The sequence below is a fragment of the Penicillium samsonianum genome (genome assembly GCF_028829775.1).
Source record: "Penicillium samsonianum strain IBT 33392 chromosome Unknown utg000007l_segment0_segment0, whole genome shotgun sequence".
NCBI classification, from domain to species: domain Eukaryota; kingdom Fungi; phylum Ascomycota; class Eurotiomycetes; order Eurotiales; family Aspergillaceae; genus Penicillium; species Penicillium samsonianum.
In genome coordinates, this window is record NW_026643265.1 from 2540567 (window position 1) to 2557318 (window position 16752).

General features: G+C 47.0%; 4 protein-coding genes across 4 annotated transcripts; 2 read left to right on the forward strand and 2 right to left on the reverse strand.

The window, feature by feature from the left end:
• Positions 1–822: 822 nt before the first annotated feature.
• Positions 823–2789, forward strand: N7471_011831 (uncharacterized protein; the record flags this gene model as incomplete). The annotated part of the gene is made up of 2 exons (XM_057284550.1): positions 823–1108; positions 1165–2789. The coding sequence occupies 2 exons, from the start codon at positions 823–825 to the stop codon at positions 2787–2789; spliced, it is 1911 nt and encodes a 636-aa protein (XP_057130816.1).
• A 3738-nt stretch (positions 2790–6527) lies between these two features.
• Positions 6528–7838, forward strand: N7471_011832 (oleate delta-12 desaturase; the record flags this gene model as incomplete). The annotated part of the gene is made up of 3 exons (XM_057284551.1): positions 6528–6569; positions 6634–7405; positions 7465–7838. 3 exons carry the CDS (start codon positions 6528–6530, stop codon positions 7836–7838), a joined length of 1188 nt encoding a protein of 395 aa, XP_057130817.1.
• A 1938-nt stretch (positions 7839–9776) lies between these two features.
• Positions 9777–10826, reverse strand: N7471_011833 (YoaK family protein; the record flags this gene model as incomplete). The annotated part of the gene is made up of 2 exons (XM_057284552.1): positions 9777–10384; positions 10460–10826. The coding sequence occupies 2 exons, from the start codon at positions 10824–10826 to the stop codon at positions 9777–9779; spliced, it is 975 nt and encodes a 324-aa protein (XP_057130818.1).
• Positions 10827–13550: 2724 nt separating this feature from the next.
• N7471_011834 (Zn(II)2Cys6 transcription factor) lies at positions 13551–16318 on the reverse strand (the record flags this gene model as incomplete). Its single annotated transcript, XM_057284553.1, has 5 exons — positions 13551–14502; positions 14580–14768; positions 14830–15458; positions 15658–16111; positions 16167–16318. The coding sequence occupies 5 exons, from the start codon at positions 16316–16318 to the stop codon at positions 13551–13553; spliced, it is 2376 nt and encodes a 791-aa protein (XP_057130819.1).
• Between the last annotated feature and the right edge of the window lie 434 nt (positions 16319–16752).

A 16752-nucleotide genomic window follows, 5' to 3' on the forward strand; every position in this document is an offset into this window, starting at 1 on the left:
AGAGCTGTACCTAGGTACTCCGTTGTTCCCCCACGAATAGAACCTTTGTTGATAAGCCTTATCTGGTAAACCGGCTGCTTTATCGCATGACGGGATCGCCGGCGGAAACGGCGTTAGTCTTGGCGGTGGCCTTGGCGGTGGTCTGGCGCGGGCTGGAGTAGTGACCGCGTTGGCCCAGCGGGGTTGGGGAAGCATCATTTTGAAGTGTGCGTGGCCTTTCGCTGGTGGAAGTTCAAAAAGTCTTGGTTTAGCCGGCTTGTTGTTAGCCTCTTGATTGTATGTGGCGCTTGTGTCTCAAAAGGGCATTGCCATGTAAATGACCGTGCTAATCAGCGCCTTCTCCTTTGAATCCACTCTCGAATCCCGGCGGTTTTGACTATACATATTGACTGTAGTGTGATCACTCGATTGCGAAATGAATACTACTATGGCGATCTTAAGAACAGGCGGTGGTGGTTCACAAACCATTGGTGGATTGTAACAGCCCAACTTTCTCGCGTCACATTGTGAGTGATATTCGCCATCTCGGTCTGTATAACTAGGTAATGTGAGTGTGAATATGTCAGCATATAGCACTACTATATGTAGCATATAACTTACCTGTCTAGCGGATTCTAAGGCTACCTACTATTACGGCAATATTTCTTTTCGGTGTTTATCCAACCTAGCCAATATCATTACCCCATCGAGACATTGTCCTACCTCTTTAACCCTTGCTTCTGCGGGGGTGTCTGGTATCCCTTTCTCGGGTCCCACAGGCGAACAACATCTGAGATAACATAAACATTTCATTCCTCCAAAGTAACAAACTGATGAGTAGCTATGGCCGAAGCTCCTTTAGCCCGCTCGGAATCGATTCAGCAAGCAACGTTCCCACCCCCTGGGGATGTGGAAAAGTTTCAAAGCTCCATCACTGAAATCAATACGAATTCACACATTGACGAGTTCCCTCTTCCGACAGAGGCCGAGAGGCAGACGTTACGCCGAGTCGCAGGGAATGTGCCTTTTATCGCCTTCTCACTCTGTCTGGTTGAGTTTGCTGAACGTGCATCCTACTATGGAGCCAATACAGTCTTTTCCAACTTCATACAATTTCCACTTCCTGAAGGTGCGTGATTACGTTTTGAATAAGGTGTTTGCTCGCCGTTGACCAAATATTTGTAGGCGGCAATGGAGCTGGCGCTACGCCACGGGGAACTCAAAAAACTGCCGGGGCTTTGGGTATGGGGCTTCAAGCAAGCTCTGCATTGACACTGTTGTTTGTCTTCTTGTCCTATGTGATTCCAATATTTGGCGGCTGGTGGGCGGATGTCCATGTGGGCCGATACAAAGCGATCATGGTCGGTGTGGTAATTTGCGGCGTCGCCCATATAATCCAAATCATCGGTGCTATTCCATCTGTTCTTCAGAAGGGCTCATCCCATGCCGCTCCACCCTTCATCCTCGGCCTGTTGATATTGGCTATTGGCGCTGGAATCTTCAAACCAAATGTTTCACCCTTGGTCCTGGACCAAATTCGTCACACGAAAGCCTACACCAAGCAGCTCAAGTCTGGTGAAAAGGTTATCGTCGATCCAGATGCCACAACCACAAGGACCATGCTAATTTTTTACGGCTTTATAAACGTCGGTGCCCTCTTTATGCTCGCTACTACATATGCTGAGAAATACGTTGGGTTCTGGCTGTCGTTTCTGTTGACGGGAATCATTTATTTGCTACTCCCAATTCTACTTTTGACGGTTCGCAATAAAATACACAAGGAGCCACCCAATGGGGGATCTGAGCTCACACAAGCATTGAAGATCACAACAATCGCACTCAAGCAGAACAAGTTTCGAGTATGGCGTACGAAATTCTGGGATGCAGCACACCCTGATACCCTGCAGAGTAAGGGAATCACGGTGGACTGGACAAGAGCTGCGGTGAATGATGTTGCAAGGACTCTCAGTAAGTCTATCAAATCATACTCTGCCCATTTGCCCCTTTGGACTTGCACACGCATCTATTGCAGCACCGCGGTGCTCGATCCTTTCACTTCTGACACCGTCCCTGACCTCATCTTTTTGCAAACAGGCGCATGCGATGTGTTTTTGTTTTTTCCCATCTGGAACCTCAACGTCGGTGGTATTGGCTCAGTTAGCACGAACCAAGGCGCAGCCATGATCACAAACGGGGTCCCCAATGATGTTCTGAGTAACTTCAGCCCGCTGACGATCATTGTTGCGATCCCATTGTTGACATTCGTGGTTTACCCGACTTTGGACCGTTATAGAATCCATGTGGGCCCCATCACCCGTCTCACGTTTGGATTCTTCTTGGCGATGGTTTCTGGCATTATAGGGACTATAGTGCAATGGAAAGTATACACGCTATCGCCATGCGGATATCACGCATCAACATGCGACACCGTTGCTCCTATCAGTATTTGGTGGCAGGCTCCAAATATTGCTCTTGGGGCATTGAGTGAGTGTTTTTGCAACGTTACCGCATACGAACTGGCATATGCGCGATCACCTCCAAGTATGAAAGGCTTGGTTGTGGCAGTCTTCCTATTTATGAAGGCTCTCTCGAGTGCACTTGGTGAAATTTTGATTCCAGTCACGAAGGATCCCTGGCTATTATGGATTTGGGGGGCGCCGGCAGTCGCGCTAGCTCTCCAAACAATCGTTTTGTGGGTGAGGTTCAGAGGGCTCAACAATACCATGGATGGAACAGATGATCTCCAATCCTCTGAGGATGAGGTGAAGCGCAATGGACAGAAGCCGATTGGAAATGCGACGAATATTTGACATTTGGGACCTAATATCTCATGGGCTCGTCGTGATATGAACTAGTTCTTCAAAGTCTGAAGCTCTTGCTGTCTCGCCCTCAGATGAGATGCTTGCTCCCTCGAGATGCCTCTCTTGGGTCTCTATGGATCGCTAGTCATATCATATAATTATTTCTCATTGCACCTTTTGGTCATTATAAATGCACAGGATGGTGTTTCCCCGCACTCCAGCTACAGCGAGATGTCGCAGCTCAGAGCGGCTGGCTAGAGCAGAAAGATGCATTAAGCATGTCTAATATTGCTGATGTGAATAAATTAGCTTGCAATCCATTTGGTATAAAGCGTTAGTCACTCGGGGATTATGGTAAACATACGCGCAATGCTCTCGTATCAAAGCTTCGAAGCCGTAGGATATGAGAAAAAATAATACGGGAACTTTCCCCAGAAAAATAGAAAAAGTCTCGGGTATAAAAAGTCAATTCCAGATCACTCCTATGCCAGTTATATTTATTTTAACTCAATATCTCGAGATTCAGGTAGTATACAGTTTAGTCAGAGCCTTTAAAGATTTAGAGCTTATTGGAGGCTTCTGATGTGCCAACCTGAAATGCGGGACCCTAGGAGATGATGGCTTCAATAGAAAATATAATAGTTTTTGTTAGACAATGTCGGTCATCCCATTGATACCTTTGTCTAGTCATCTCATTGATGCCTCCATTTGTTTGCAGACTGAGCCTGTCATTGTTTGGCAGGGTATAAATCCCCTGCTCTTGATAGATTGAATAGGTCATGATTCCCCTTCTTCTTTCTCCTCCTAGCTAGTATCTCCAACAGTTTTGAAAAAATTATAAAAAAAATGGGTGCCCACCGTCCCTCCCACCCCCGTTTGTGTCAAGATGGCGATCTAGGGCCGCCCGTCTTCACCTGTTGCGAGAGGATTTTTGCATGCTGTAGCGTTGGGGGAGATCCCTATCCCTCGGAGTCGGAAATCTCTGGCAACGCCCTGGCTCGAACATGCAACCTCGCGTGCCTCACAACGAAGCCGATACTTGTTGAAGAGTACTACGAAGCTATTACCGTTGAGCCAGCGGGGCTTGGGGGTATCAGTTATGTCTTGACTGTCCATGGTAACCGTGCTTTTGTGCTGTTTCTAGCGATCTGATTGGCTGGACCCTTCTCAGCCGAATTAGGTGATCATGAAGCTATTCAGAGTCCTGAGGTCCACTTTTGTCAGATGCCTTTTGAAGCCATCCCCACCCTATCTCGTCACCGCCAAAGCTATTCCCAGGTTCCTCGCTATGTAATTCCTTCCATTGCACCTATTCCCGTGATTGCTCGTGTTTCTTGGCTTTGTGAAGCTATTCACACCTCCCTATCTGAGGTAATTCCTGTCTCAATTCTTACGGCTCCTGGTTGAAGCTATTCCCACTTGTCTCGTGCCTCCCCCATCACCATTTTCTTTTTTTTATTTCCCTCTCCATTCTCTTCACGATTTTTGAAGGTATTCCCACCCCGTGGTTGACACCAAACCTAATGCCCATTTTCTTTAAGGTTATCCCCATCCTTCCTTCCTTCTCATCTTCATCCTTCCCATCTTTATCCATCCCATTATTTTCAAACCCCATCAACAAACTCAAACACCTTCCACTTGGCTTGGTTTGATTTTCCTTCTTTCCCAGTGAAGTTATTTATCGCACATCATATCCCTTTGCTGTCACCATTTCGCATCTTCCCAAACCCCTTCACTCTTATCTCCCTAATTAACGACGTGTAACTTCTCTTACTGTGTATAGGGTACTATCAATCCATTTCTAATTCACAAATACATAAAAACCAGAATACTAATCACATTCGTGGTCGTTATACTTCCAACGGCTAGGCTAGCCGGAAAGGGAAAGCTGGTGCCTGAGCCGACCCACTATACCCACATGGTGGCCTTAGAATTGATTATCTTGATCCTCCAGGGGTTGAGCAAAAGGACAGACAGACTAGTGGAGTACATAAAGAGCTAGCTTTCGGAAGGTGTTCGCCTGAAAAACAGTATGATTAAAGGGAAGCGTTGGGATAATATAGCAAATAACACCAACCCGTTAAAGTCGAGGAGAAATTGATAGACGTGCTACGTCTCTACAGTGCGGAAGCAGGAAGCTGATCAACAGTGAATGCAAATGCACATCTTTTTGGGATCGGTAGTCACCTGACCCAGTTTGCCAGGACTGCCAGCTAGATAGTCTCCTCTCCCTCTTCTTTTTCCCATTAGCAGTTAGCAGCTGCAAGCGGTCACGTGCTGCACGTGACGCTACTAACTAACTACCTAAGGGGTAGTTAACAGGTAATCAGTGGTGGAATGCAAGTTTATATGAGGCAAAAGATAGAGCAAGTGGTGCAAAGGGTTTAGGTCTACGAAATGGAATTCTACTTAGTTATTGGGCGAACGCACATGTAATTCCGGTTGTTGTGGGTCGATATTATTAGTTTTCAACCACATGCAAATCTTCGAGGCTCTTCATGTGATCTCGAGTGTTGTCCGAAGAAATGAGGGCGGTATGTTAATGCCATCACGTGCATCTATGCTCCGATCTCCTACCGAGGCAAAACTTAACTTTAAATAAGGTACGGGGGGATGGAGTACTTCCTATTGACCTCCAGAGTCTTGCCTCTTCTCGGGGCTCATGCGCGATATGGATAATCCAAATGCACTACAGCCTAGGTCATGTGCACATGCTAAAATTATCTTATTCCCCTCTTTTTGGATCTACGTACTCCGTATCGGAACTGCGCAACACGAAACGTCCAATTAAAAGTATCGGAAAAGAACGGCCCGAGTGAAATGACACGTTATTTTTGATAGCTTTGTGATTGGGCAAACGTTAGCAGAAATGACAAGTCATCGCTAATCGTGTAAACTTCATGCATGTCAAGATTTGCATCCATCAAAAAGGCCGCGTACATTACATGCACATATGTAGGTAGGGAGTTGTAGAACGTTATACAGAGTTGTAAAGCGTTACACGGAGTTGTACAACGTTAGACAGAAGGCAACCTTAGAAGTCATCTTGGATGATCAAAAAGCGCTTACGTTTTTAACAATTGAGGGCAGTGCTCTTGCTCCTGCCCCTGACCGAGCCAGTAGGACAACGTGATAACCGCCAAGTCCTTTATTAACTTTTCTTTCCCAACCTTTGCTTATTAGTGGATCCCTAGATTCTCCCGAGGTCGAAAAAGGGGTTGTATGAGACTTCCCGCGCTGTGGATAACCTGTGAAAGCAAACACCGAAATATCCAGCTAGTGCCCTAATAGTTTCCATAGATTTCGCCGTAGAGTTCTAGCATGGAGTGGTATCACATATCAGATTCAATGAGAGCCCTTCCTTAATGAATTGTATCGACCAAAAAAATTCCAATGGACTGAAATTTCGTTGGGGCCCCAGAAACGTTGAAAAAAGGCGAAGTGGCTAGTGCAATGTGAATCCGTGGAACAAGCGCGTCCACCCGTTAGACGATCACCCAATCAGAAGGCCGTCCCCCTGTCAGTGCGCCGAATTTGACAGTGTTCTGGAAAAAATTTGGAAAAAGGGGATTGGTCAATGTATTTTTGAGTTCCGACAATCTAGAGCTCATTTTTTTTTCGAGCCCAGGGGATACCTTATGGGGGCGAAGGGGGCGAAGGAAAAAAAATAAAAATAGAGATGAAATAAATATCCTCAATCCTCTTAATATTTTCTTATCTCTGTCATCTCCAATCCAACACTTCAAAATGGCCGTAACACAAAGGCAGCCTGTCAAACAGGCAGAACAGGTATGCGATAGCACCAAATCAATTAATAGACAGTTGCACATATACTAACCTTCCGGTTCTACAGCAGTCCGATGTTCCCAGCTTGCAATCCCTCAAAGATGCAATCCCGAAGGAATGTTTTGAATCATCCCTCGCCACCTCCCTCCTCTACCTCGCTCGTGATAGCATCTATTGTGCAGCTCTGATTTACGGTGCACTCCACATTCATCTTCTCCCTACTCTGCCTATGCGCATCGTCGCCTGGGCCGTGTACGGGTTCTTCCAAGGCTGTGTTGGCACAGGACTATGGATTCTTGCTCACGAGTGTGGCCACGGCGCCTTCTCGAAGCACCAGGGCATCAATGATTTCATTGGCTGGGCTACGCACTCCTTCCTTATGGTCCCATACTTTTCATGGAAGATCACACATGCTCGCCACCATCGCTACACCGGTCACATGGAAAAGGACACCGTCTTCGTCCCCTGGACCGAGGATGATTTGGCGTCGAAGAGAAATGTCAGCATTGAGCAGTTGAAGCACCTCGCCGAGGAAACACCCATTGTCTCCTTTTTCCAGCTTATCGGACACCAATTGTTGGGATGGCAGATGTATCTCATCCTGAATGTGACTGCTGGTACCAAGAGTGGCCCTGAAGGAAGTGATAAGGTGAAGTTTGAAAGCCACTACAACCCATCGAGCTCAATCTTCACGGCTGCCCAGTGGAAGCTCATTGCCTACTCCGATATCGGCTTGCTGATCATGGGCTCTATCGTGTGGTACACTGGAACTATCATCGGAGCGTGGAATGTCTTCTTCCTCTACGTGGTGCCTTATCTCTGGGTTCACCACTGGCTGAGTACGTCTTCATCCCTATCTTAGCTGAGACCCTAGAACAAGTACTAACCGAATCGACAGTTGCCATCACATACCTTCAACACACCCACCCCGAGGTTGCTCACTACACTGCGGAAGCCTGGACCTACACCAAGGGAGCACTGGCTACAATTGACCGCACCACCGGCTTCATTGGTCGTCACTTCTTCCATGAAATCATTGACTACCATGTTGTCCACCACCTCTTCAGCCGCATTCCTTTCTACAACGCCGAGAAAGCTACCAAGGCCATCCAGCCTATGCTCGGTGAAAACTACCACGAGCAGAAGGACGAGAGCTTCTTGTACTCCTTGATGGTTACCTTCCGCAGGTGCATCTATGTCTCCGATCGCAAGGGACGCGCCAGTGGACAGCCCGGAGTTCTCCACTTTGTTCTCTCAGATGAGAGCAAATGAAAATGGTACTGTCAGGTACTATAGACTAGCCATTGCATACAATCATAGACTAGATTTCGTTTATAGATTTTGGTTATACCACTACAAGTTTGTGCAAACAACGATATATTTCTCAGCTGTGTCTAATTCCTGGTATATACGGTTTGTAATTGGATATACGTAATGCTAAGTTATTGCGTGAACATGAAATATTTAGGAGAGCAAATTCATAGAAGGTGTTGGTCATAATTAGGCCCATATATATCCTCACACTAGACGGGTGTCCACTACCTCTACACGAACTGACTAAGAATTGCGTGTTTTAATATGGTAATTCATCATATTCACACCTATTTAATCTTGCATAGTTATAATCGAGAGGAGATATGTTCTAAGGTCCACTATAGGTTTCAAGCGGCTTTGGCGCATGAGGTATGTCTGTATCTAGTTCGCGAGCTTTGACTAAGGTTCGGGTGAGTCGAACGAAGGTGTCGTAGAAACGTCTCAATATAACTGAGGCGGTTCAGAGTATCTAGATTTGCTATTATATCATCGAGAAACCTAAGGTCGGTAGTTTCTGTCGCAGTGACGACGTGAATGAACATTACAATACATGGGATAAATGATAGGCACAGAAGAACCCTACGGAAACCGGGCAGTCAACACCCAAAAGATGAGGCAGGACGGAGAGTATAAAGATGCTTGTTTGTATTGATGGTTGCGAAAAGAAACCATGCGGAATGTGAAACCATGGGGAATGTGAGAGCTAATAACCGAGTTCCCCGTATTATGTAGTTTTTCAGAGATAATTGAGCTGTGCGAATATATAATTTGTGAGATGTAATTGAAATCTGTAAACAGATCAGACTGTGAGCGATTACGCCCTCGGTGTAGCCATTGGCAGACGTGAAAGCCACGATATCGGATCGTTGGATGCTGTTTTCAGGCTGAACATAAGGCTTGCTGCAATTGGAATCTTGGAAGTTATGGTAGGCTGAGTCGTGTCGATAATGACTAGCTTGGCGTAGGAACCGTTAAGTAAGTGGGAGAGTTTAACTTTGAGATTAATAGACCAAGAGGCAAAGTGAGCCTCAACGACCAGAATGGGAACGACCTCCAAGAACTTTCGGTTGGCGAATCGGGAAGAGGAAGAATTGTGTTATGAAATTCGACGTGAGTATCGGTAACGAAGAAGTGTGTGACGCCATAACGGAGACTCAATCGTGTGTAACCCGAGACTTGGACAGAGTTGGATATATGCGCATGTTGTATGCACGCTGGCTAGTGACGTCAAGGCTCAACCGCTTGTTACACTGAGCGGCGGATGTTGGCAGAGATTCAGATCCCACAACTAGCCGATGAGGTGAGCTTGTGAGTGTGCGAGCGTGAGGTCCAAGAGGTGCCTAGGAATGTAAAGTTGGACCTTGTGTTAAGAGACGTGAGAAGATTTGCTGGGTGCGTCGATGGAAACGTGGCCCCCTCCCCAAACTTCCCCAACGCCGTGCGCCTGAGCTCCAGCTTCGGACGTGGCAGGGATGCCAGCTCGAAGGTCGTGAGATGCTACCTACTGCGCGACGTAGTTTGCTTAGTGATAAGGGCGTATGATGCGGAGTTGACTTTTATGATGATCTGGCGAGCTGTTTGCGTGAGGCCTTGATGGCAAGTGCTGCGGAGGTGAGTGTGGCAATAGCAAGGTCTGCGACATCGAGGCTGATGTGGAGAGAAGGGCGACATGATGAATACTGCGCATGTACCTACCCATGTATCCATGTGCTAGGTGTTTCGAATAGGTACCAAAATCGCAGAATGAACAAGCTAAAGAAGAAGAACAGATTGACGTAACAGGCCACGAAAAGTGACTGGGTATTTCAACAAAGCAAATGAAGCTTTACTTGACAGTATCGTAGGCTCGTGTACATGCCTATTTGAATAGGCGACGCAAAAATAAACAAGGCCAAGTCACACATCGAAATCATTCTTTCTCCTCCCCTCTCGCCGCCAAACAACCCACCCCAAGGTAACTATTAACTTCAGACCCATGGCAAGCCATATACTAGACGCCATACTCGTGGTCTTAGAAAGTCCGCCCGCGGTCATGGCGCCCAGAAACAATGCGAGAAAAGCCCCTACTCGACGGTTGCGCTTAGGATTGAATTTTGCAGTCAGCTTTGGATCGACAAGTAGATCGCATAGCAAAGCCGTCACAACAACAGTTGGGATTTCATCTAGGGCCAAGACCCGTGAAGCACAGATCTGTCCTCCTGCTTGGAACGCTAGAAGTGAGATGGCCAGGACTTGCACCCATTCGATCGGAGCCCGGGGGTCCTCGGGCTTTGGGGTGATGATCTCCAGCTCGATAAGAATTGCTGTCACCAAAAGGGCAATAGTCTGAATGGCAAATGAGATTATCATAGTTGAGCGGCGTCGTGGCCCCAAGAGTCGATGCATGTGGATGAAGATGATATTGCTCGCAAGGAAGACGGTCAGGGCGATCAGGGACTTCGCCCAGAGATAAGCTGGGTTTGCAGGCTGGCCGGAGGCACCCAAGGCTAGGAAGATGGTATTTCCTGTGTCGTTTGTCATTAGCCGATGTACTTTGCACCGTAGTAACAAATTCCTCGGTAACTATAGACTCCACGTACCTGTTTGCATACTTGAAAAGCTGCCCCATGCATTAAATGATAGCCCATCGACCAAACCACCAACGAACCCGCATATTATAAGAGGAATATCGGTATGTGTGGTGTCTATGTCTGCTCGGAAGTGGCGGGAAATAGTTGAGCAGACCGTGTTGTCTTCTGGTGTCTGGTTGCCAGAGAGAGACACTGCTGTGCTGCCCCCAGAAGACCAAATGCCCGGTGTGTATTTGAATTCTTCATTGGGCCGCTCAAAACGAGAATTTGCGATTGTTAACTCCGTCTGGTAGATAGAACGGTTCTCAGGGGCGGGGTGGGCTGTGGGTGTGAGTGGCTCGATATATCCCGACGGGGAAGGGGGCCGGTGGTGCATGTTCGGATTATTGTAAATGTGTATATATTATTCGAGTCGGATAAGCTGATTATGAACAGAATCAAGCTTAAAAGGTTCCACTTTAGCTGTGTCAATATGAAAAGGAATAGATTTCCAAAATAGACACGACAGATACGGAGTACACCTTTCTTTAATGCTGATCTATTTTTCGGATCCGTTCCGATCCTCTCCATGAAAGGAATAAGCTGAATCTTCGCCAAGAGAGATAAGAAAACACGCCGATGACATGAAACAATAATACTTGCCCCATCCCTACGCGTCTCGTGTATGTGTTACGGAGTACACCGCCGACGGATACATTGGGAGCCAAACTACTCAATCTAGATCTACCCAATACGGCTCTTCGTTCCACATATACTGTGCGTATGCAAGTACTATAACGTCGATTATCACTTACCAAGATCACATCGCATGGGCAATCATCATAAAATGAGTAGCCCAATATGAATACCCATCCTAAAATGAGGTGATCTCACAGATCCTATCTTAGCAGAATCTGGGCGTTATCTTGGCGCTATAATTATCTTCCGCTGCATGCGTAATTCATCCCCAGACTCCATTAGAAATCAAACTATAATACGACCTCGGAAGCTGGGGATTCAGGATCTACCCTGGCTCAGTGGAGCCCGTCAAGACCCGATCCCTAGGCTGCTTCCATTCCAAGAAGCAATCCGCAGCATTTCCTCACATTATTTCTTGGCGGCATGGTTATGCGTTATGGCATTGATTGGTTATATTTGCAAAATCAATGCGCGGCAATCGACCGTATTTAAATTTGGAACTATTGTGACTTGTCATCACGTCGATTAAACTCGCCTGCCCCTGTGTTTATCGGATTGATATGCAACCACCTGGTTGAGATGGCGTCTTAGAGAGTATGTATCGCTTGTTCTGGCCCCTGAAAACCCCAAAGTTATGAAAGGTAGAGTTTATTTGCCAAGGGATCGACGTATCCACTGACACTAGTCCGTTCGGGGCCCCCAAATCGCTGCAGTAAGACTAGTCGCCAAGAACGATCTCCATCAGCATCAACGGTTCACCACTACATAGTCTTATCTACGCACGCCAACGGCTAGGTTCCGATAACACAGCCTCGAATACTGGATCTTGGCGTTCACTAGGTTGATCCGTACGGTAACTAGAGAGCGGTTCAGGCACTCCGTCAGCAGTACGGATCAAATCTTGGCATAGCCTCCTTGTAATGGATATGTGGGCTACAGGATTCAATGCCCAACTCGAAAAGGAGAAGCACAAGAGAGATTATATTGGAGAATTTTGTGGCTGTTTGAAGTTGAGATTTCGCAAAAACGAAAAAAGAATAAGACCACTGTTGGGCTCAATGGCAAGATAATTGAATATTTCCATCCGAGAAAAAAGCAATACTATATGCCAAGGCGTGAGAAATCATATTCCTTCCCATGATGTTGTTATCTTCAGACTAGGAAAGTCAGTCGCTCCATGGCGCCGCCAACAAGACGTGATAATGCCAAGGAGATGTCTTTGGTTCACCTCCAATTGGCCAGCCCGCCGACTGGGCAGTGTTTTGGCTTGAAACCATGTTTAACCGTTCTCCCTGCTGTGAGTGTGACATCACCACCTGATCATCCTAGACCAAGGATGCAGTTGAAGACCCGATTTACTTCAATTGCTGCCAAGTGGATATTAAGCTCCGTACAAGCCGATTTCTCTCGATGGTCAAATTAGCTCGTCACGATCTAGTCGAAAGTTTTATCACATTGGTAGAGGTAACTATGTAGGTTTGGTTATATGCAACATATTGTAACACACAGGAAGTATAGCTAGGTGTGTAGTTCAGCTCACGGTCTTGATATTTGCCATCTACAAAGGACAAGGCCCGACGGCAAGGGTGAAGGGTTAAGTGGGGATGCCGATGTCAATGCCACGTTGAGGCTTTCCGCCAGTTGGATGTTGTCACGGCTGTGTGTCAATTTTCTTATCTCGAAGGGAGATCCTAACTTTAAGCATCGTAAATAATTTGCCGGGGTACCCCAGCCCCCGTTCATTGAAGGGATAGCCCAAAGTTCCGCTAAGGCTGCGCCACTCTGAGAAGGGTTCTCGGCGTGGGGAGAATGTCGATCCTTGTGGATAATTCCTGATGCCTTGGATACACCCACTTTCCGCCCTTGCTGCAATAACAGGAATCCACAAAGTGAGACTCGTAACACTCTTCGCCAAGGAATTGCGTCAGTTGATTAATGATTGCCAAGCTCGGGTTGTCGGAGGAATCATCGGGGAAATGCTTGCATTGCATACAGTTTTCTCGCGTGTTGGTCCTGCGTGGTGTCTAGACCCAGGCTTTAGTTTTCGCCGCATACATATATTACCGACTGATGCCTGACCAAAATGAAAACGAGCCTAAAGATGCATGAACACTGGTTCCTTGGTGAGCCCTAGAGGTTCATAGATCATGCTGCGAGTTTCATGCAAAAGTAAAACCATACCTGGTAATGTGTGAGATCTCATAATTGTTTCTGCCGCTGGCTCCGGGAATGTGCTTAAACTCCACCAGACTAACTAGGAGATCGAGGTTTTGTTGAAGATACTGCCATTATTTTAATGATTTGTTTCAGGAATGTTCATATCATTTTTTTAGCCAAAGTCTGCGCTATCGAACGGCCCAGTTCTGTTCAAATGCCTCGTGAAAGAAAGGTCGGAAAGTGTCGAGTCAATCGCTTTGATCAACTAGGGTAAGGTGGCACCATAGGGTTGCTCCAACAGGCTCTCGGCAGGCAAGTCGTGACCGATAAGTCCCAGTAGAATCCTCAATGCACAAGTTTCTGTCGCATTGTTTGATACACTCTGGCAATCTCCAAAGTCCATGAAATCCAGGTTCGGTTCGTGATTTTCGTAAGTTGTTTGCTCCGCTACTCTGTTGATGTATTGCAGTTGCTTATCTAACATGAAGGAAGGTGTTGCAGGATACTTGGAAAACTCATCTGGTGACGAGTTACAGTTGATTTGGACCGTTTGCGGGGTAAGGCTCTTCTCCGACTCGGTCTCAATATCGATGGGGTTCAAGACATCTCTCCCTTTGACGGAGGACGAACGCACACTCACAGGGTACATCTGTTGCTGTATTTGGTTCATGTGGCTTGCAAGTGAGCTCGTGGATTCGGTGAACGGAATATCAGATGTCCAGGGAAGTCGACCAATAATGCCCATCGCGGGAAGATCACGAACGATTTCAGGAAGACTACTAGCGGATGGAAGTCTGCCAGTTGCCATGGTATAGTCCACAGACATCGATATCAAAAGATATGCCCTCGGGCACCGAATGAACGCATCTTGCCAGCTCGTTGGGCGGTTGGGCTTGGGCAACATTGATTTGTTGGAGGCTCTAGCCGGACATCGGCTGCTGGATAAAGAGTTCTCTCTCGCCATTATGTTGTCAGATGAGAGTAATTGACGTGGTTTCTGTTCAAAGAACAGATTCTGTGTTGTCGCATAGGCAAGCTGCAGGATATGGTTGGTCGCGACAGCGACGCGATCAGTGACATCATATAGTGTCTCCGAGTGACGGATAATTTGACTCAGCGAGGTCAATCGTCGTTGTCTTACCTCCATCTCTTTATGAGAAGGGGATAGCTTGAGATCTATAGCTGCCAGCACGAGTGGCATGCTGACGTATCCAAGTCTGCCGTTCATATTAGCGTCTAGCGCCGAAACACTCCCGTGACAAAATGAATGAAGAAAGATGAAGGGGATGCTCACACACTCAAGGGAAGACTATCAGCATATCCATTGATACTGAAATGTTCCATCACAAGACTTAACCCCCGAATCCCATCCCTTAGGTCATTACTGATCTCTAGAACCAGATTGTCATATGTTTCTCCCGCGTAGAACAAATTCTCTTCCAGTACAAATGCCGCATGCTGAGCTAGATTCACTCGTGCCGTGCTAGAAATAGACAGCCACTTGGTTAGTTTTTAAGACAGTGGGGTGGAAGGGGCTCACGAACTGGTAGTACATATACGTCATGTAAGCCAACATCGCAACTGGGTCAAGGCCTTCCGACGTTGATGTTTTCGTTGGTGAAATTAGAGGCTGGTCTGGCATTTTCCACTCGTCAAGGGACTTTTTGATATTTTGTATACCCGACAAGAGGCCCTGAAATTCAATCATAGACAGAAGCCGTCTTGGAGTCTTTTCGTGATTGAATGCCAAAGACACCAGATCTGTGAGTAGCACTGCTAGCTCACATTGCTTTTGAAGTGCCTCCAGTAAACGCTTCTTGGTATCATAGTCGTAGACTTGAGACTGATACAACTCTTCACTGAAATCGTCTGTACTCAGCCAATCACTCCACCCATGCAAGCTCATTGAGGTAACCTGAGGACGGCGGCTTAGGCCAATACACAAGCTTCGGTCACGAAGAAGGATAGACCACCAAAGTCGTTTCTTGAGCGAGATTGCCACATTTTCTACCAACAAGGATGATTGAGCATCGATGAGCACGGCGTGCTCTATGGCCCTTGTGACCCACAAGCTTCCAGCCTGGGGCTCTTCCGCAGAGGTATAATGTGTAAGTAGAACAGCGGCTTGTGCAGTTGTATGATGTCGTTTTTCGGTTCTCAGTTCGAATAGTAGCTGCACCCAGCGCGATCAATACCTGTCCACGGCAAATGTGACATTGGATTTGGGGATGCCTACATTGGCTCTGTTGTAAAGCTGCTTTCGTGCATCCCTCATATCGTCAAATCCACATTGACGCAATGTTTCTAAAGACACGAACTTTCATGGTTTAGTCCAAGGGCGGAAGTTATCGGACAGACAATATGACACTGACCGGGCAGCTTGCTAAAAGCAATGATTGTAACACTAAAAGAGATATTTTGGGATCGGTAGATTGGTTGTTTCGATAAATGCGCCAGAACTCAGCCTCGTCTAAGACAGGTATCGAGGGGTGAATGCGCTTGAAGTACTCTTGGACAAATTCATCCATAGCATTAGAGGCTGGCAAGCTCAAGCAGTCTTGGGATGTGAGAAATGCTACTTCTTCGGAGGGGAGCGACAGCAATTGTTGCGAGTCGACAAAGGCGTATTCAGTATATGGAACATTGGGAGATTGGGCTGGGCTTGTGCCACGGTCATCCAAACTGAGACCATGTGCTCGGGACTGTAAGGTAAGAGTTGGATGATCATTTGACTGGCGCAGGTCGTTGGAGTGTCGGCTAGTGATCACGCTGTTTGACCCTGAACTTTGATGCGTGGGAAGCACCGGATTTGTCGAAATTGGGGACCTAATAGAGGTCAGGAAATGGGCGCTTGACACATCTCTTCCGATCATAGTCTCACTGTTTAGGATTCTTAGCGCGAAGATTACATTCCCTGCGACCGTCTTGTCGACACCGGGTACACGGAGAGCCGAGGATTGATGCATCGCAGCGCACTTTGCGATGACGGCACCAGGAGCAAGCGTTTGACGCTCTTCTTGTGCGACGCAACATTTTGTTTATAACATCCAGTTTCTTTGATGTCGGGGTGGGTATAACTTGAGCAGGGTTCAGGTGAAACCCAGGTCTGGGGTCCGGGGAATGATCAGTGGTCGGACCACCAACGTTGGAAGAAGCCGACTCGGGTATCTCACGGACATCTCATCCCGGAGCCATCTATGCAAACTTATTTGTCATGTGGGTCCTGACGTCCTTAGCGTTGTTAGCTCTCGATGGCCTCGATGGTCCAAGGGTTTCCTACCTAGTATCTAATTCCTACCATCTGTTAGCCTCCACTCACTTTACCTAGGCTGTGGTTTGATCGGAGACAATGACACACAAAGACCGGCCTCCTATCGCAGTGGCTAGCAGCTCGGAAGCCAACTGCAAGCGTCTATTGGTTCGAGAATCTAGCTCCAATGGCTTAAAAGGGCCAAATATGAACATAT